The 21,916-nt window shown below is 41.7% G+C and overlaps 1 protein-coding gene across 6 annotated transcripts in view; it reads right to left on the bottom strand.

The window, feature by feature from the left end:
* wdpcp (WD repeat containing planar cell polarity effector) overlaps positions 1 to 21,916 on the bottom strand; it is a 189,447-nt gene that overhangs the window by 64,083 nt on the left and 103,448 nt on the right. For all 6 annotated transcript variants that reach the window (XR_009827347.1, XR_009827348.1, XR_009827350.1 and 3 more), the window contains 4 exons: positions 13,442 to 14,036; positions 8,372 to 8,560; positions 6,807 to 6,930; positions 4,352 to 4,415 (listed from right to left, as the gene is read on the bottom strand). Coding sequence is in view for 1 of the 6 variants with exons in the window: in XM_062059490.1 (XP_061915474.1) it covers positions 4,352 to 4,415; positions 6,807 to 6,930; positions 8,372 to 8,560; positions 13,442 to 14,036 (972 nt within the window). In the remaining 5 variants the exon portion in view is untranslated. The remainder of the gene's footprint in view (positions 1 to 4,351; positions 4,416 to 6,806; positions 6,931 to 8,371; positions 8,561 to 13,441; positions 14,037 to 21,916) is intronic.

Here is a 21,916-nt window from a genome sequence, read left to right as displayed (position 1 = left end):
TTTACTTTTATCTCGCATTAGCGCACACAAACCAAACGCTGACGTGCAGACTGGACGTTAATGCAAAAGTCTGCAAATGAGAAAATACACTTCACTAATTAACACAGGCCGTAATCCCTGGACAGGAGCGCACTCGCTGAACGAACACACACACACACACACACACACACACACACACACACACACACACACACACACACACACACACACACACACACACACACACACACACACACACACACAGACACAGACACAGACACACACACCTGTTACCAGTAGCCCTGTGTTTAACTAGCACCTCTATCAGATTGGCGTTAAGGACTTTTTCATAACGCTAATTACTCATCTGAGAGACAACAGAGAGCTTAACGGCGCCGACGTGTGATACTTCCATCAGCACCAGCGGGCCCGGCGTCAGATTGGACAGGAAGATTCCTGCACGCGCGTTTTCCACGGGAGCCGGCACGGGCGGGCCCGTTGGGGAACAAATGAGCTGGCATCAGATTCTGCTATCACACAATTTGATTTAATTAACAAGCTGTATCAAGGGCTAACGACCCAGGATGAGGAGGGGGGGGCGGCGGAGGGAAGAAAAAAAACTTGTCATCACTTTGGCTTATGAATGACCTAATTGCTTATTTTATCAACTCATTATGAAAGGCTAATTAGGCAGCCACACAACAGCGGCAATTATGACCAAAAAAAATTGCAAAATGACTCCCTGCTACAAACACCCCCCACCCCTCCCGCACCAGCACCCCCTGGCTACGGCAACACCCCCTTACCCCCAACACCCCCGATTCTCCACCCCTTCAATTTGGGCTGACACTAAAGTGTTTCATTTTAACAAAAGGTTTCTTCTTCTGGTGAAAGACTGAGAGGACCTCCTTTGTGAGCTGGGAAACAATGGGGTCCTGGGTCAGGGTGGTGGTAGGGGGAGGGGGGGGGGGTTGTATCATGCTGGGCAGTTCTGGAGGAGTTATCTGTGTGGAGTGTGTGGATCTGAGCGAGTCGATGATGCGTTATTGAGTTGTGCAGGCAAGTTGGACGTCGGAAAGAGTTGAGGGAGAGGATGGGGGTTGCCCTCATTAACCCCCCGTCCTCTCCACCCTCCCAAACGGCAGGTTAAAGCAACATAACAGCCTAATTAGAGCGCAGGGTGAAATGTCAGTGTTGGCTTTTTTGTTGTTGTTTGGACTCTTTGTCGGTTGATCGCAGAGGCAAAAAGTACACAAACTTTGTCCCAGTAACATTTAACAAGTGCTTTTTACAATCATCTTTTTATAAATCAGCAATAATACACGGGGGAAAGAATGTGAACATTTGATTAATTTGCAAAGCCCGTACTCATTTTAAGAAGAGATGTCCGGTAATGGCTTTTTTGCCGATATCCGATATTCCGATATTGTCCAACTCTTAATTACTGATTCCGATATCAACCAATACCGATATATATATACAGTCGTGGAATTAACACATTATTATGCCTAATTTTGTTGTGATGCCCCGCTGGATGCATTAAACAATGTAACAAGGTTTTCCAAAATAAATCAACTCAAGTTATGGAAAAAAATGCCAACATGGCACTGCCATATTTATTATTGAAGTCACAAAGTGCATTATTGGTGGGCGGGGTTGAGGTGGTGAGGAGGGTGGGGGGTGGTAGGGGGTAGCGGGGGGTGTATATTGTAGCGTCCCGGAAGAGTTACTGCTGCAAGGGGTTCTGGGTATTTGTTCTGTTGTGTTTATGTTGTGTTACGGTGCGGATGTTCTCCCGAAATGTGTTTGTCATTCTTGTTTGGTGTGGGTTCACAGTGTGGCGCATATTTGTAACAGTGTTAAAGTTGTTTATACGGCTACCCTCAGTGTGACCTGTATGGCTGTTGACCAAGTATGGTTTGTATTCACTTGTGTGTGTGAAAAGCCGTAGATATTATGTGATTGGGCCGGCACGCAAAGGCAGTACCTTTAAGGTTTATTGGCGTTCTGTACTTCTCCCTACGTCCGTGTACACAGCGGCGTTTTAAAAAGTCATACATTTTACTTTTTGAAACCGATACCGATAATTTTGAAACAGATACCGATAATTCCCGATATTACATTTTAAAGCATTTATCGGCCGATAACATCGGCAGTCCGATATTATTGGGACATCCCTAGTTACCATGTATAAATGTCCAACAGTACATCATATATTGCTGATTTAATGCAACAAAAAACTAATCAGAAGTGTTAATAACAAATATTGTAGAAGCGCATATCATTGTTTACATTCAGAGCAACAATCTTTGAAACCAACTCAGGGTTTGTGAGAATGCTCCGACTTTCAGAGTCTTCAGGGGGTTCCAGTTGAAATTCTGACTAGGAACTCGAAAATTCCCACTTTCCAGTACAAATGGAACGCACCATATATCCAGTAACGACTTACCATCATATATGAAGTTGTGTTCACCTGAATTGTAACAAAGTTGAGAATACAGGCTAGTGTTGCTACAGTCACATCAAAAACGGCATATTTTTCTGGTATAAAAAGCAAGAATGGGCGAGTTTTCTCACAATAGAAAATAATTGATGATAAGTATAGAATAAACCTGCGGGTATGCTGGGGCTGAATCACTTATTCAGGATTTCCAGTACCCCTATTTGTTCTCCATGGTTTGCCCGCTATTTTTTGGTTTTTAAAAAAATCCGCAGACAGTTTTTTTGATGCATTTGACTACAACCACCCCGCTTTACTTCCGCAACACCCCCATTCTTTTTCAAGGTCCGCATGGAGCCTCGACTCCACCTTCTCATTGCAACTTCTCCTCTCGGGTCTGTATTAGGTGTTTCCGTGCAAAGGGGGCCCCCGCTGGATAAAGATAAAAGTGGGCGGGAGGCCGGGTCAGACTCATGGAGGAGCGTTTCAGCGTGGAGTGGAGCAAAGAAAAGAGGAAGAGAGGCGAGCCGAGGCCACTGAAAAGACGGCCATCACACCTGCTCCCTGACACTTGAATGGGTTACAAGTCAAATGCAAATGTGAGTAACAAGGTTAGAGGAGTGAATGGACTGCTAAAAGAGGTGGTACAATACTCAAAAGTGGAGCCTCTTTGAGTGCGTGAACATGTGAAACTCAGGTGGCTCCATTCTGGAGAGCAGCACACCTTACTGGAGCTCACTTTGTGCTCATTTTCCTTTAAGCGGATAGAATGAGAACCTGGGATTAATGATGCCATATTATTCAGTCGCTCATTTATAGTGGATGTAGACTTGAAGCTGAAGGGTTTTTTTTGTCATCAGTGACAAAAGCATGAAAATGTTTGAATCCGAAATTAAGAAATATAAATGAATTACTGGAATGACAACAAACATACAGTTAGAAAAAAAAAAAAAGGCAATATTTGTTCCAGTGACATGAGTCATTTAAGTGTAGTTTGTGAGAGTGAACCATAGTACATTAATTCAACCTTTGAAAAAATGATAGTAATACTGTTCATCCGGGATCTTCAACGTTTTCCAGGCCAAGGACCCCCAAATTGATGGACAGATGGATTAAGGACCCCATATTTATGTATCTTGTATACAATTACGTTTTAAAATAAACTGGTCCAAAAGGTACCTTGTTATTGTGCGATACTAAAGTTGACCTGACACTTCTCTTTTTTGCCCCCTCTCCTCAAAGGAGAGGTTAGCAGAAGGCCATGTAATATCATACTTGCCAACCTTGAGACCTCCGAATTCGGGAGATGTGGGGGGGGGAAGAAAAATATTGATTTTTGATTGTTTTTAATCAATTAAGAATCGTTACGAATAAGAATCGCGATTAATTCGAAAATCTTTTATTTATTTTATTTCAATCAATCATCCATCCATCCATTTTCTACCGCTTATTCCCTTCGGGGTAGCGGTGGGGGGCGCTGGAGCCTATCAATCAATGTTTATTTATATAGCCTTAAATCCCAAGTGTCTCAAAGGGCTGCACAAGCCACAACGACATCCCCGGCTCAGAGCCCACAAAAGGACAAGGAAAAACTCACAACCCAGTGGGATGTCAATTTGAATGACTATAAGAAACCTTGGAGAGGACCGCAGATGTGGGTGACCCCCCCCCCCTCTAGGGGAGACCGGATGCAATGGACGTCGAATGGGTCTAGCATTATATTGTGAAAGTCCAGTCCATAGTGGATCCAACATAACAGTGAGAGATTTATTTTTATTTTTTAACATACAGTATATACCACCTGTATTTTAAGTTGCATTTTCAATTTATCAGTCAACTTTTCCAAATATGGCCATATCACAATTTTGGGTATCGTACCGTATGTATTGTATTGTGAAGTCCTTGCCCTCAGCCCTAGTAAATAGCACTCACCATAAAAAGATCTTTGGCCTGTAAATCTACAGCAAGGAGGAAGGCCTTCTCAAAGCGCTGATGTCTGCACACAAAATGGTAAAAGAGGAAATGAGGACATTAAAAAAAATCAGTCCTTAAATGGTGAATAATAACATTTCCAATGTACATGGAAACATAAATGTGCACTGGAAACAAATAGTAAGCATGTACAAAACAGCTAAAGTAGTTCCTTCAGTCCAGAGCCCGCTAAGGAACAAACAAACACGGGAGATGTGTGTTGGGTGTAGGGCGGTGTCTTCCTACATTTGATGTTGATTGAGAGAGAAAGAATGCAGGTTGGTGATAAGAGAGGAGAGGAGGAAGGATGCCAAACAGCGGAGGAGACGTTAGCGGCCGAGTGCGTGAACAACAGCGTCCATTTCAGTCAAGCGGACGTTTCAAAAGGCTGTCGCCACAGATGTGCGCATGAAACAGGTGCATGGACGCTACCTTTGAGTGCGGGTGATTGAAATGTGCATCATCAAGCAGAGTTAAAACGGGAGTCATTTTCTGAGAGATATTTCTTTTTTGGACAGTACTTCTGTATTTTGTTGTCTTGCAGTACGTTAGAAAAGCCAGTGTCTGCTGGTCATGTTTGATTTTAATCCGAAACACTTTCCTGATCGGCGCTACTAGCACCTCATAGATAGATAGGTAGATCAGGGGTTCTTAACCATTTTGACCTCGGGGCCCAACTTTTCCATTGGAGTGGGGAATGGGGCCCCCTCAAATATTAACACTGAATTGGTAATCTTACTCTTGATTTTAGTTGTACATCTAACATACTTACAGTTTACAACCCTGTCAAATGATATGAAACAATGGTTTACTCACAAATATTAATATTTATTTAACACATAAACCATAGGCAAAGGAAGGGACCGATGAAAATATATGTATATACAATATTGCAGTGTTGTTTAAACATTATTCACCAAGTACCACCTCAGAAAACACTTGGCTCTCCAAGTACCACCCTAATGACCAACATTAAAGCAGTAGCATAGTAGGCCTAAGTTTTCATTAAAAACAAACTATAACCTGCTACCCAAGAATATACAACAATTCTTCTCAAAAAAAGAGGAGAAATATAATCTTAGAGAAAAACGTAATTTAAAACATTTGTATGCACATACAACACTTAAGACCTTCAGTATATCAGTATGTGGAATTAAATTATGGAATGGATTAAGCAAAGCAATCAAACAATGTACTAATATGATCCACTTCAAGAAACTCTTCAAACTTAAAGTGTTTACAAAGTACAAAGAAGAAGAACCATGACAAACATTCTCAATTTATTTCATCCATCCATTCATTCATTCATTCTTAAAGTAATCTTACTTATCTCATCATATGAAATATGACTTACTTCACCAATTATTATTATTAAATTCTTACTATTATTTATTTATTTATATTTATTGTGATTACTTATGGAGTTTATTGTGAATAAATTGTGAACAATTTATTCACAAGTGAACAAAAAGTTTTAGCAACTGTTATGTAAAGAAAAGGGGTAGGATTAAATAAGCTCTGCTTCTTCCTACTCCTTTTCGAACATGTTAAAAAGAGAAACTGGAAATTGTGATGTATCATGTTGTATGCTTGCATGTTCGAAATAAACTCAAACTCAAACAAGGCAGAGGTTTTATTTCACAAGTATATTTAATATTTTTGGCCACTGTAACATTACACACTGTTTGACAGTAACACTGTACTCAAACAATGAACCAAATCAAGTTATTGCACATACAAGTTAAATAAATATTGTACTAAAATAAATATGAATTTTATAGTATATAAATAGTCATATTTAATTGATTCTTTGGTGTACCGCTACAGTAGATGGAGCATGTGCACCACAGTTTGAGAATCACTGCAATATTGTATTGCTAAAATGGCAAAAATTAATTACAAATCATTAAAATATGTTTCTTAACTAAGCTGTCAATAAAAATAAAGTGCAAATGAAAATACAGTTTCACCACTTTAGTCATAATTTTTGTGTTTAAGAAACTTCTAGGTGATTTTAGCTCCAAACGTCTTCTGTTTTTTTGATATTGTCATTACTGCCAGAAGTGGTGGAAAAGTGTATTACAACTGAGTACTGCTGCGGCCCATATGGATCCCAACTGAGAAACATATTTTTTGCCGGCGCTCACAGCCCTATGGTTAAGAAATACTAGATGACATTGTTTGTTAAAAATACCTTGAGTTTTATATGTATAATTTTTCTGTATCACAATAAGGGTGTTTTCATGTGCTAAAAACAAACAGTCATCTATTCTGTAGGAAAATCAATTACATAGGAGGAATATAAAAAGTAAGCAAAGGTTTTAATCCCATATTGGTGTTATGCAGCCAGGATTTGTCTCATTTTATTCTGATTTCAAGCATCTGTGCATTGTGTGAACTCTACAAGTGTTGTTACCTGAGAAGGTGGTGGAAAAAGCGGCGTGCGTAGCGGCTGATTAGCTTCTCGTAGTCGGATGTCACGTTACCAGGCAGAGGCGCAGATGGGGCATAAAATACTCCAAATGCAGCTTCGAGTTGTGCTGCACGACGAAGAAAAACAAATTACTTTATTTAAAAAATATTGTGCAATATGGGACATGACATGTAAAAATTCTAACGATTTAAATAAAGTGCATTATACGACATGTTCTCCAACAGTGGTTTTTAAACGTTTTTCACCAAGTACCATCTTGGAAAACACTTTAATGACTAGCACGGGGGTCAGCAACCCACGGCTCTAGTCTTTAGCGCCGCCCTAGTGGCTCCCTGGACCTCTTTCAGAGATGTGTGAAAATGGAAAAAGATGAAGAAAAAAATATATATTTCTGTAGGAGAACAAACATGACACAAACTTTCCTAATTGTTAGAAATCCCACTGTTTATGTTATACATGCTTCACTGATGAGAGTATTTGGCAAGCACCGTTTTGTCCTCCTAATTTCAGCGATCCTTGAACTCATCGTAGTTTGTTTACATGTACAAATTTCTCTCATGCTGCCTCAAAAAGACGGGTTTTATGCCACTCCTTTGTCTCATTTTGTCCACCAAACGTTTTATACTGTGCGTGAATGCACAAACGTGTGCTTTGTTGATGTTATTGACTAGTTGAAGTGCTAATCAGGCATATTTGATCAATCCATGACCGCAAGCTAATCAATTCTAACATGCTATTTAGGCGAGCTGTATGTACATATTGCATCATTATGCCTCATTTGTAGGTATATTTGAGCTCAATTAATTTCCTTTACTTATGTCCTTTGTCTCATGACACATTATCTGTATGTAATATTGCCTGCATTTGTCATAGTTGTTTGTGTGCCATGTTGTTCCAGACCACAGCAAACGTTACCCAGCTTGCCAAGATTGTAATAAATTCATTTGAAGAAGACAGCCGGCCGTTTCGTTTAACTTGGACACACACATCTATACCATTGGCCATTCTGAGTCAGTCATTACCAGAAGTTATCTCATGCTGTCAGAAGCCTCCATTTTACTTTTTTTTTTTTTCAATGTTGCAAAAATGTGTAGAATAAAAGTTAAAATACAACATTTCTGTCAACGAAGATTTGCGTCAGCCTTGGATAGTAGGCTAATATAGCTAATATAGACACTTACATCATGTGTTGCCTTCACTATAAGGCTTTTTAATTTTTTGCAGCACCACAGATTTTTTTTGGATTTTTGGTCCAATATGGCTCTTTCAGCATTTTGGGTTGCCGACCCCTGGACTAGCATTAAAATACAGTAGCGTAGTAGGCCTAAATATTCATTAAAAACAAGGCAGAGGTTTTATTTCACAAGTATATTGAATATGTTTGGCCACACAGTTTGAACAGTAACACTGTGTTTGAATTCTGTAGCGTACCACTAGATGGAGCTCACTGTGTTACAAGTACACAGTAATTGTAGATAACAAATAACAGTGAGAAGATCTACAACATCGGAATCATGTCAAAATGAATACATTGATTAGTTTGCCACCTTCAGTCTGTGTGTCCAGCGGGAGCCTCAGCAAGTGGTTGGTGATGGAGCTCAGGCTTCGGAAGCACTCGTCTCCCATGATGCTCCAGTCCATGGCCCCCAGGATGCCGAGGGCTTCCCGGACCTGGCCACAACACAGCCGATGCTGGAGAAGCACCCCTGGGCCCATCTGGCCCCCCGTCAGGGCCCCTGACACATTGAGATGAAAGATTATTACAGGGAAATGTGAAATAAACACGCAAAATGTAATTTATCGTCAATTAAATTTTTAAATTTTTTTTCCCCCTCAAAATGAATAAATGATTTACTTCATTTAATTGTGAGTTTGTGCACAAAATGCATTCATAACAACCTTTTCCAAAGTTATATGTTTTGTGCAAGGACTGTGGTGCTTCAACTGTGCCTGAAAGTTTCCTGAAATGAAGGCAACTGCAGCATAAATATATACTTTTGACTAGAGATGTCCGATAATATCGGACTGTCGATATTATCGGTCGATAAATCCTTTAAAATGTAATGTCGGAAAATATCGGTATCGGTTTCAAAAAGTAAAATTTATGACTTTTTAAAACGCCGTTGTACGGAGTGGTACACGGACGTAGGGAGAAGTACAGAGCGCCAATAAACCTTAAAGGGCCAGCCCAATCACATGACATCTACGGCTTTTCACACACACACAAGTGAATGCAATGCATAATTGGTCAACAGCCATACAGGTCACACTGAGTGTGGCCGTATAAACAACTTTAACCCTGTTACAAATATGCGCCACACTGTGAACCCACACCAAACAAGAATGCAAACACATTTCGGGAGAACATCCGCACCGTAACACAACATAAACACAACAGAACAAATACCCAGAACCCCTTGCAGCATTAACTCTTCCGGGACGCTACAATATACACCCCCCGCTACCTCCTATCCCCCCAATCCCATCATGCTCTCTCTGGGAGAGCATATCTCAAATTCCAAGCTGCTGTTTTGAGGCGTGTTAAAAAAAAAAAAAGCACTTTGTGACTTCAATAATAAATATGGCAGTGCCATGTTGGCATTTTTTTCCATAACTTGAGTTGATTCATTTTGGAAAACCTTGTTACATTGTTTAATGCATTCAGCAGGGCATCACAACAAAATTAGGCATAATAATGTGCCAATTCCACGACTGTATATATCGGTATCGTTTGATATCGGAATCGGTAATTAAGAGTTGGACAATATCGGAATATCGGCAAAAAAGCCATTATCGGACATCTTTACTTTTGACCAAAGGTGCTTAATAAATCTTTTGTTTTTGTCTGTGAGAGCTGCTTGGAAAACTGCCGAATAATGGAAAAGTCAGGTAACGCAGCCAGCAGCAACATTGTGTGTGTGTGTGTGTGTGTGTGTGTGTGTCCAAATACAATTGTTATGACTATTATGATGATGAAAATGTCAACAATGTGAGGACTTTTTGCCTGTGAGTTTGAGGGGAAAGTGTGTGTAATTTCATTTTTGAAAATACCATGTGATATGCTTCATAGTTCGGGACTGCTCATCTATTACGGAGCATGAATTGTGCAAACAATAGAAAGGTCATGGTGGTGTACTGTACAAGTAATCACCCGACTTTCAAATTAATGGAGGAAGTTGTCTGCGTGTGGATGCCCGAGTGTGTGTTTATTATTTTCGTATGCTTGTGTGTGATGGGGCAATTAAAATGACAAGCTAGCAATTAGCAAGGCCCAAATCCCCTACAGAGTGTGCTAATGTGTGTAAATACATCTTATGCAGAGTGTGTTTTCGTGTGTGTGTGTGTACACGGGGCCTCCTCTAAGCTGGGAAGAAACAACAGATCGTTATCGGTTCTCTCCCAAAACGTTTATAAAATCCAATTGGATTCATCTATTTAATTTTTTCTGGTATTTGTTTATACCAAGTGTGTCCAAAGTGTGGCTCAGCGGCCGTTTGCGCAGCAGCGAAAAAAGCAAAAAAACAAAACATAAAAAGCAGAATAAAAGAGCAAACAGGTGTAATGTAGGGAGAACATGTTGCAATAATGATACTAATCACACAAATCTACCATGAAGGGAGTTTTTTAATTTAAAACTGTCGTTGCAAAAAATAATTATAAAAGCTTAATGATGGAAAAATCTGAAAATTGTTGAAAATAAAAGTGTATATTGACAATTGAATTGTATTTGATTTTTTAAACATTATTAGAAGTGGGGCCTCTTTACTCTGATTTCTTTAAAATTGGTATTGTTAAAAAAAAATAAAAGACTCAAAAGCAATGTTGTTATGAATTATTGCTCACGCCCACGACAGATATTTCATTTTGAAAAATGCTTTGGGGAAAATATTTCCACAATGGCAATGTTCAAATTCACTTTTATTTCAGTATGAAAACTGAACGTATTTTATCTACATTTGAAATTATAATAGTTTTTATAATTATGTTATTGTATGTTTTTAATTTGAATTATGATTACTTTTATGATTATTTTTATTTTTGGTTTTACCTTCTTGTGATTTTCTGTGCAGCACTTTGAACTGTCTTGTGTACGAATTGCGCTCTACAAATAAACTTGCCTTGCCTATTGCATTTTTGCCATAAAAAACAAGTTTTCTTTGAAAAAAAAAAAAGGGGCATAAAAATAAAACAAAACAACTTTATGGCAACAGATATATCTGAAGTTGATCTATAGAAATGTAAGTGTTGAAAGAAAGTAATATATTAATACATTTATGACTTATTTTGAAAACTTTTAATGACTGAGACCCTTTTGGATTCCCGGTTCCTTTAAGGTTCACCAAAACTGAGGGGAGCTAAAGGGGTTGCAATATATATTGTACTGGTTTTGAAAATGAAAAATATCAAAACTAGGATTTTGGGCACCACTTTGATCCGATTCTTGGGGGTTCGATTCAGAATTGATTTAAACCGATTCTCCATTCAAAATCAATACTTACTTAATAACATTTGGTGCCAGTTCTACGATTAACTACATTCATCCATAAAATAGACAAATCAATCAATCAATCAGTATTTATTTATATAGCCCTAAATCACAAGTGTCTCAAAGGGCTGCACAAGCCACAACGACATCCTCGGTACAAAGCCCACATAAGGGCAAGAAAAACTCACCCCAGTGGGACGTTGATGTGAATGACTATGAGAAACCTTGGAGAGGACCGCATATGTGGGTAACCACCCCCCCTCTAGGGGAGACCGAAAGCAATGGATGTTGAGTGGGTCTGACATAGTATTGTGAACGTCCAGTCCATAGTGGATCTAACATAATAGTGAGAACAGTAGCTCTGGGTAAAATTTTAGTTATTTAAAATTCTACCCAAACATTTAATAAAGGCAAATACAAATAGGGTAACAAGAGAAGTATCCAACACTTTTTTGTAAAGTAAATCTGTACAGTAGATATGATCATATACATTAACAATATGATTTGCCTGAGTGGCTGGACAGGACAGATTAAAAATATTTATTTCTTTAAATATATCTTTTAATTGCTTTTTGTGAATCATTACAAATAAGAATCGTGATTCATTCCATAATTTTTCCAGTGTGCGGCCCTCAGCGGGAAAAAAGTTTGAACACCCCAGGTTTACGCTTTGGAAAAAAAACAATGACTCTAGGGCTAAAACTAACGATTGATTTGATAATCGATTAATCTGTCGATTATTACTTCGATTAATCGATTAATATTTGGATAAAAGAGACAAACTACATTTCTATCCTTTCCAGCATTATATTTAAAAAAAAAAACAGCATACTGGCACCATACTTATTTTGATTATTGTTTCTCAGCTGTTTGTAAATGTTGCAGTTTATAAAGATTTATTTAAAAAAAAAAAAAAAATTTTTAATTATTTTTTTTTAAAAGCCTCTGCGCATGCGCATAACATAGATCCAACGAATCGATGACTAAATTAATCGGCAACTATTTTTATAATCGATTTTAATCGATTAGTTGTTGCAGCCCTAGTTGACTCCAATTAATGTTTTGTCAACCGGTTCCATGCAATTGCAAAAAAAATATAACATGAGGTGTACCAAGTGGGTGTGATTGTCAAGAACATATTTGAGTCCATTGGAGGGATTAGCAGCGCTGGGCACCGGAGTTATATAACTGGACTTGCATCACTCCGTTCCCATTCGCAGACTAATATGGTATTTTCCCTGCTCTTCTTTCATAGAACGGAGCTGGTGCAGACCCAGTTTTGGCCAATGTGTGTGCCCAGATGAGATATCTCGACGCAGGCAGGGGGCGGTTGGGGTGCTGCCTCTTATGGAATCAAAAAAAAAAGAGAGAAAACTTGGAGCCCGGCCAAGTCTTTCTTCACTCTGTCATGTAGCGAGCCGTGTGAAAGGAGTCAACACGGAAGGAGTGCAAGCAAACAAACAAATGAGTTTGGGGGGCGTTGTATATATATATATATATGTGTGTGTGTGTGTGTGTGCGCATAAAAGCCAAGCAATTGAAGAATAAACGTCTGTGTGTCTGTTTGTAGGGAGGGAAGGGGCGGGGGAATTATCATGGCGAAAAAGACGTGCAGTAGCTTCCTTCATCAAAACCTTGGCACACGATCAGAGGAGGGGGACGCCATTGTTGGAAGCCGCCCTCCCCCTTTCTTCATGCATGCACATAAACACACGCCATCTTCTACCTACCTCCCCCAGAAACCCCCCCACCACCACCCCCGGTTCCCAACTTGAGCAGTAGTCACAGTGGCTTCGTCTTTCCCAAAGTCACAACAGGGACTCAACACTATCCGTGTGCGTATTCGCTCTGAAACACTTTTGATTGGCAAACTTTTATCTGGGGGCCCCGAGGGAGTGCGCGGCCACTGCCAACGATTTATCGGAAAACGGCATCCCAGAGAACGCACCTGTGCGGAGGGGGGCGTTTTGGCCCCAGGAGAATTATCGAATGACCTCCGAGAGCGCGGCTCCCGCTCACCTTCAAATTAACTTCCCTCGGCAGTCGGGCGACCCGACCTGCTCACAGCGGGGTATTCCAGGACAAAGTCAGAACCACAACTGACAGAATTAAGATTGTGAGTTTTACATACCCAGTCGGAATCTTAAGGCCGCTAATGGTCCTCCGTGAAAGGCCAGCATGAGCGTATCGGCTCCCTCGGCGCCACCTGTTGCCCACTGTAGCCTCTGCAGACCCCCAGGGCAGCGCAGGTGTCGGGCCAGTTGTAGCGTGGGTGCCGGAGCCACGTCTTCTGCCACCAGCGCTATTCTGAGGGGTGCCAGGCCCACATCAAAGCACATGAGCTCGCCTTGCGCCGCCGCCGCCACGGCCACAGCTCCAGCGGGATGCCAGGCGAGGAGGGAGAGCGGAGCGGGGCCGGGGAACGAAAGCAAGACCCCTCGCCTTTGCTCGTAGAGGACCAGGGAGGAATCGGCGAGGCCCAGGAGGAGTGTGCTTTCGTCGGGGTGACGTGAGCAGGAGATGGGATGGGAAGGCAGGGAGATGCGGCTGACAGACAGGCGGTGCAGTCGTGCTCGCAGACATTCAAACACACAGGACTTAGCCCAGGACCCCTCCCTGGATGCTTGGGGTCCAGCAGGTGCCTCTACGGTCAGCAGCTGGTGGGGCTGCAGCTGACTGAAGCTGCAGTCTAGGAGGTCGCCTTCTGTCTGGGAAGAGCTGAGGAGCTGAAGAATGAGAGGAGGACCCTCATCAGACACAATAAGACCACACAATTACTGTACGTTTGCATACACTTCTTTACATTTACTCTTCTTTGTATCGAAACCACCCTTTCTTTCAGGTTCCACCGTGTCACGCAGTTCACATGTAACACATAAGTGCAACCTAAGGGCCCTTTGCGACTCCTCATCTTATTTTTTATTGGCTAAAATTACAATTAAACAAGATTACTGTATTTTTCAAACCATAAGGCGCACTCAAAATCCTTTCATTTTCTCAAAAATCGATAGTGCGCCTAATAACCCGCTTACCGACCCCAAAGCAATTTTATTTGGTACATGGTGTCATGATAAGCGTGACCAGTAGATGGCAGTCACACATAAGAGATACGTGTGGACTGCAGGTTGACGCCTCCTGTTCAATAAATGACGCTAGCAAGTACAGGTTAGCAAGCAAGGCCAAAGCTTTGATGTTCCATTGAGAATATAGAACATTACACACGAGGCTCAAAAATGTGTCAAAATGTTTTCATACGACTTTGGTAACTACGAAGTCGCACCGCTTGATGGATTGTCGTAGCATTACGGCTACCGTAGTCAGACGTACTGTGCTTCAACATACAGGTATTATGGTATGTGTATAAGGACCCCAAAATGGCACCTATTAAGAGACATTATTTGGCATTTTGTTTTGCATTAATATTCAAAATAAATATTTCTTACCCTTTGGTTCCTACTAATGTATATTTGGGATCTGCGTAAATCCCGAAAATTTGTGCATGTCCTTGTTCGCCATTATAGTTTGCGCCGTAGTCAATTAGCGCCCTCTTTTTCTCTATCCTCTTGTTGTGAGGCATTCATTCTCCGCTGTTGCCATTTCTAATATAAAGTAGCGTACAGTTGTAACTTATATCCGTCAGTAGATTTGCTATGGAAGTGCTAAAAATTACAACAAAGATGGCGGGGAGAAGACACTGTCAAAGTGGAGGCACGTAAATAAGAAGAAGAGACCTGAAGAGACGGTCAGAAAGCGGCTTGAAGATGGTCTGTAAAACATAATCTATGCAACATTTTGACCAAAAAAAAAAGGTATGCGTTTGTGTGTGTGTATGCTAGCGGCCCAGCAGGGACAAAGACACTGGACGACTGACAAGAGTTCAGGGATTCAGGACTTTTTATTTCATTTTATTTTTTATAACAATGGGAATGTAGGATCTGGTGTAGGTCTGCGCTCTCCGAGTGCTTTTCTGGTTATTGATCCAGTGGGCCTCCTTTGGTATACCCAAAGTCCTGAGATAAACTGAACCCCGCTTTCCAGCTATCTGAAATAAAAACAAACAGCGCCCACCCCCCAGGGAGCAGGAGTGGCATGCTCCGAGGGATTATTGGGAGCAGAAAAAAAGCTTTTCATGGAGGACAGTCATCTCGTCGTAGACCGTGTGCAGGCAAAATCAACTCCCTTCCTCCCCTCTAAGTCGCATTTTGGCAAAGCGTGCCAAAAGGAAAAATGGCAGCTTTGCGGAAGGAGAGCGAGGCGAGCAGCCGATCCTTCTTTCTGTCTACACGGCGAATTGAAATGTGCTCATTTCGCCAAAGCTGCCACGGTCAATGCGGGGCTCTGATAGAGGCTTTGGTGCTGTGAAATCCCTCCTGAAAAGCTCAGTTAGTGACTGCGCACTTTAGTACTCTCTGTCAACCCAGCGATGATCCAGGTTTCTGGTAGCTGTTTCATTTATCAAGAACCCCACCTGTACCCGCCCATACCAGCTGGTGATGCTCCAGGTGATTTAGAAATCTGGATTCGGCCGATGGTTGTTCTGCCTTACTCGAACCGAGAAAGGCTTCTTTCAGACTGCGTGGGCTCCTTGTTTGTTTATCACTGTATGCCGAGCTGCATGCTCAGATGTTTGCCCTTGAGTTGGAAGCAAGCGCTTATCATTAGCTCTCTTGATTGACAGTCTGGTGTTTATGAGCACAGTGGCAAATCAGGACGGTCATGTCAGAGGATGCTAGCCTGTCTGTTGGGGTCCTCCAAGGGCTGGGTGGTTATATGATTGTGATCGTTGATCGCAATTAATTTGAGTTTGATCCCGGTAATCAGTTGTTAGCATATTTCCTCGATCAAACATGGCGGTAATTAGAGATGTCGATTAATGCTTTAAAATGTAATATCGGAAATTATCGGTATCGGTTTCAACCTCCTGATTTTCCCGGGAGACTCCCGAATTTCAGTGCCCCTCCCGAAAATCTCCCGGGGCAACCATTCTCCCGATTTCCAACCGGACAACATTATTGGGGGCGTGTCTTAAAGGCACTGCCTTTAGCGTCCTCTACAACCTGACGTCACGTCCGCTTTGCCTCCATACAAACAGCGTGCCGGCCCAGTCACATAATATATGCAGCTTTTACACACACAAGTGAATGCAAGGCATACTTGATCAACAGCCATACAGGTCACACTGAGGGTGCCCGCATAAACAACTTTAACACTGTTACAAATATGCGCCACACTGTGAACCCACACCAAACAAGAATGACAAACACGTTTCGGGAGAACATCCGCAACGTAACACAACATAAACACAACAGAACAAATACCCAGAACCCCTTGCAGAACTAACTCTTCCGGGACGCTACAATATACACCCCCCGCTACCACCAAACCCCGGCCCCACCTCAACCACGCCGCCCCCACCTCAACCACGCCCTCCATCTCTCGAATTCGGAGGTCTCAAGGTTGGCAAGTATGCTCGAGTATATTCTGGACTGAAGCTGTGTGCCTTCATTGTTTTTGTAGCTGTTGTTTTGAGGCATGTTTAAAAAAAATAAAAAAATAATGCACTTTGTGAAAGTCAAAGTATAGTATTTCCCATAGTTGTAGTGGGTATAAGGATTATCTCAGGCAGAGCATGTCCCAAATTCCAGTGGGGGGGTGTATATTGTAGCGTCCCGGAAGAGTTAGTGCTGCAAGGGGTTCTGAGTATTTGTTCTGTTGTGTTTATGTTGTGTTACGGTGCGGATGTTCTCCCGAAATGTGTTTGTCATTCTTGTTTGGTGTGGGTTCACAGTGTGGCGCATATTTTTAACAGTGTTAATGTTGTTTATACGGTCACCCTCAGTGTGACCTGTATGGCTGTTGACCAAGTATGAATTGCATTCACTTGTGTGTGTGAAAAGCCGTAGATATTATGTGTTTGGGCCGGCACACAAAGGCAGTGCCTTTAAGGTTTATTGGCGCTCTGTACTTCTCCCTATGTCCGTGTACACAGCAGCATTTTAAAAAGTCATACATTTTACTTTTTGAAACCGATACCGATAATTTCCGATATTACATTTTAAAGCATTTATCGACCGATAACATCGGCAGCCCTATATTATCGGACATCTCTAGTTTTATCGCCCGATATTTTGTCACACTCCTGTCAAGGTACATCACATGTTTAGCCTTTTTTAAAAAGGAGTAGGAAGTAGCAGAGCTTATTTAGTCACTACTGCCTTTGAGGGCTGGAAAAGGAGGTCGAGAGCATCAGTGAGCACCAAAGTGAGATGAAGTGTGAGCCACAGACGGACAAAAACGCCTCGAAGATGAGAAAGTGGGACTGCAAAGAGACAGGAAGCGGGTGAAAAGCGTGAGCGAGGGTGAAAGCAAAGAGGAAGTGGACGTAGCGAGAGAGAGAGAGAGGGATGCAAAGACAGCAGGGAAACAGAGGCAGACAGACAGAGGCGCCCGCTAAGTAGCTTTCTCCTGGTTATTGGTCTCAGTGACTGGTCAAAACTATTCTTCCCTTTTCTCTCTCGTTCTCCCTCTCTCTCTCTCTCTCTCGCTGGCACATTTTCCCCCCTCCGTGGCGTGAAAGATAAAGCGGACGGGCCCGACTGTGTGGCTGGCCCTTGTTCACAGCAGTGGCCTTTTGAAGCCAATTTTCCAGCTCACGGAGCAGAGAAAGACTGGGGAGAGACGACTGGAGAGATGGAGGGACTCGGAGGAGAGCGCGGGGATGATGATGGGATGGGCGGGGATGGCGGCGTGGAGGGGGGCGGCTTGGGAGCGGGCGGGGGAATGAGAACGGGAAGTTTTAGGTGAATCAGGGTTAGAGTTGGGGCAGTGATGTGAGGCGCAGCAGGATTACCTGCCAAAATATTCCACACACCTTAACTCTCATAATTGCTGCCACTGAACATAATTGTCGAGGCTTTGGGAATAAAGCCAACATCTCAGAAGCAGTGTTCCTCCTGGGATTTTTTTCGTCCAAAATTCAGTCAGGCTTGGGAGTAAATTCTGCAATTGACATTCCGCACCAAAGCTCACTGAAGGAGCAAAAGAAATCACATTTCTGCGTGTAATAATAGACGATGAAATGAGCTGGAAATTTAATATAAAACACACAAATAAGGTGGCTAGAAATATTTCTATAATGAATAAAGCAAAGTACTTCCCCGGAGCACATAAGAAACTGTGGTACCTGGACCTGACATTTAAGCAGTGATCCCCAAACGGGCACCGGTCAGTGACGCATTTGCTACCGGGCCTCACAGAGACATTAACTCATTTATAACCAACCTACTTAACTTTTGCCAGTCGCACCAATAAGATGTATTATAAAACTCCTGATGTGAAGTCACCATTTGCTATATTTGTTACATCTTTGTCACTATGCACATTAATAAACATATCAAATGTAAATGTCCCAAATCGGTTCCATCTGCAGTCCGTGGCAGGTTGATGACCTGAGATCAGGGCAGATCAGGAACAAACTAACGGCGTTACAGTAACTCGTTACTTAGTAACGTGTTAGTCCCAACACTGCTCAGGAGCGACTTATATGTGAAGTTATTAACACATTACCGTAAAATATCAAATAATATTATTTAGCTCATTCACGTAAGAGACTAGACGTATAAGATTTAATCGGATTTAGCGATTAGGAGTGCTATTTGAAGGACTCTTACCATAATATGTTACGTTAACATACCAGGCACGTTCTCAGTTGGTTATTTATGCGTCATATTGTGGGGACGGCGTGGCGAAGTTGGTAGAGTGGCCGTGCCAGCAATCGGAGGGTTGCTGGTTACTGGGGTTCAATCCCCACCTTCTACCATCCTAGTCACATCCGTTGTGTCCTTGGGCAAGACACTTCACCCTTGCTCCTGATGGGTGCTGGTTAGCGCCTTGCATGGCAGCTCCCGCCATCAGTGTGTGAATGGGTGAATGTGGAAATACTGTCAAAGCGCTTTGAGTACCTTGAAGGTAGAAAAGCGCTATACAAGTATAACCCATTTATCATTTATATAACGTACACTTATTCAGCCTGTTGTTCACTATTCTTTATTTATTTTAAATTGCCTTTCAAATGTCTATTCTTGGTGTTGGTGTTATCAAATAAATTTCCCCAAAAAATGCGACATATACATATGTTTTTTTTTCTTCTTTATTATGCATTTTCGGCCGGTGCGACTTATACTCCAGAGCGACTTATAGTCCAAAAAATACGGTACTCTGTACTGTCCCAAATAAAAAAATAAAAAAATGTGTTCTATACAAAAATCCCTTCATATTCTCTACTGCTCGCTAGTGTTATCATATCTAAATTATTGTGTAGAAACATGGGGAAATAATTACAAAAGTAGACTTCATTCACTAACTGTGTTACACAAAAGGCCAGTTAGAATAATACATAATGTAGGATATAGAGAACTTTATTGATTGAATCCAACTGCTGAAATTAAATGCTTTGCTAAGAGCTAAAATTATGCACAAAGCAAATTATAACCAGCTACCCAAGAATGTACAGCAATTTTTCTCAACAAAAGAGGAGAAATATAACCTTAGAGGAAATTCTATTTTAAAACATTTGTATGCACGTATAACACTTAAAACATTTAGTATATCAGTATGTGGAATTCAGTTATGGAATAGATTAAGCAAATAAGTCAAACATTGCACTAATATGATCCAGTTGAAGAAACTGTTCAAACTAAAAGTGTTTACAAAGTACACAGAAAAATGATGACACTTATTGAAAATAAAATATTATTCATCTCTTCATAACTGACTTAACTATTTATGAAGAGAACTGTTGCATTTAAAAATCATTGAAGTAAACTGTTACAAACTGAAAACAGGAAGTGAACAGATGTGTAAGTAATTGCTATGAAGTAGAAAAGGGATACAAAATAAGTAAGTTTTGCTTCTCCCTACTCCTTTTCGGGCATGAAAAATATGTGATGTATCATGTTTATGTTCAACCAACCAACTTCATGCTTTAAAAATAAATTTCCAGTCCTTTCCCCGCATGGGGAATGCAGTTTCTTTATATAGACACTCCTACGCTCCTAATACACAGCCTTGATTAAAATTCCTCATTGAGCAGCAACACAAAACGAAGCGAACGTTTTCCATTTAATAAAGGTGGGCCATTTTTTTCCCCGAGTGTTTCTTGCTTATTTTCTTTTCTCTTTTTTTTTACCAGCAACAAAACGCAGAGCGGAGCAGTGCCAAAGTAAATAGTAATTAAAAAAGGAAAAAATACAGATCAAACAAGTGCGGAAAAACTGTTTGGTGACAGATAACATGATCGTCATGCGCAGGGCGGGGGGGATCAAATAAAATACACACATACAAGCAAGACAACGTTCACGTTTGCTGTTTACATTTCATTAAGAAGAATAAATACCAGCAAACACTTTGTGTGTGTTGGAGAGGCATGAAGTATCATTAAAATGTTAGCAGACTGCATTAAAACAAACTATATGTGGGTTTTTTTAAACAATTTTCTGCATCGTGCACCCCCTCAGCATGCCAAGGTTCCACTTATCAGCATGGTGTGAGTGTGTGTGTGTTTGGGGGAGGGGCATATGAATTAAGACCACATAGGGGAAGAAATCAGACTTTTACAAACGCAGGGAGACTGGCGAGGAAATTGGCTTAGTGCGGCAGATAGCGAGGCGAACAAAAGGAACATACACATAAGCTTGAAGTGATTGAAGTAGCTGGCGTCTCGCGATGCGGCGCCCGCCGTTTGATTCCCGCCACGGCTCTTGCGTAAACTGCTCGCTTAATTTCACACCGCGCATCTGAACGATGACAACAAACGCTTTCATTAGGGAGCACGGTGCCGCGCCGAAGAGACGGCGGCGGGTGTGGGGCGGGGTGCAGTGTGAGAGAAAATACAGGAGGTGAAGGAGTGTGATAAACATGCAGAAGGTTCCAAAACCAAGACTAAACAACATCTGCTTTGATTATTTTAATATTCATGTGTCGATTGGTAACGCTCCTCCTTTCCTCTCTTGCAAACTGCTTCCATGAGGTGAATATTTTGCATACGCTTAGCAAGGTACATGACGAAAGCAGCGGAGTTAAGCTCCTGATCGGTAATTTGGGATCTTTCATGTGTTTTTCGGCGTGAGGCCAACTGGCTCCCGGGGAGACGGTCTTGCCAGAGGCCGGGAGGATGCGCTCGTGAGGCGCGCGCGCCAATGCGAGATCGGTTGCGCGCGTGGGCGTTCTTCACGCCACGCCGCCGGCTTAGCCCTCCTGCATATTCAACACGGCGATGCGTGGCGGTGCATCCACAGAGGTGCCACCCTATAGGTGACTAACACGCCATCCACAATCCTGTCACCCACATGCACGGGTCCGCACGCCAAGCAGCGAATAAGAACACCAACGACACTGAATGGAAACAACACACTCATTTGGTTGGGAAATGTAAACGTATTGAATACATATCATCACTGTCTTTTGATTTACATTGCAGGTCTTTGTACACATACACACATATTTACTCACATTCAAACAATTAAGCTGCGAAAACACAAGTAAACAACTGCACAGCAGAATTTAGATCTTTTTCTGTTGTCATTAATTTGTGTTTTATAACGATTGT

The sequence above is a fragment of the Entelurus aequoreus genome, linkage group LG09 (genome assembly GCF_033978785.1).
Source record: "Entelurus aequoreus isolate RoL-2023_Sb linkage group LG09, RoL_Eaeq_v1.1, whole genome shotgun sequence".
NCBI lineage: Eukaryota > Metazoa > Chordata > Actinopteri > Syngnathiformes > Syngnathidae > Entelurus > Entelurus aequoreus.
Note: the sequence above shows the minus strand (reverse complement) of the source record. Positions and strands in the feature narration are given on the sequence as shown.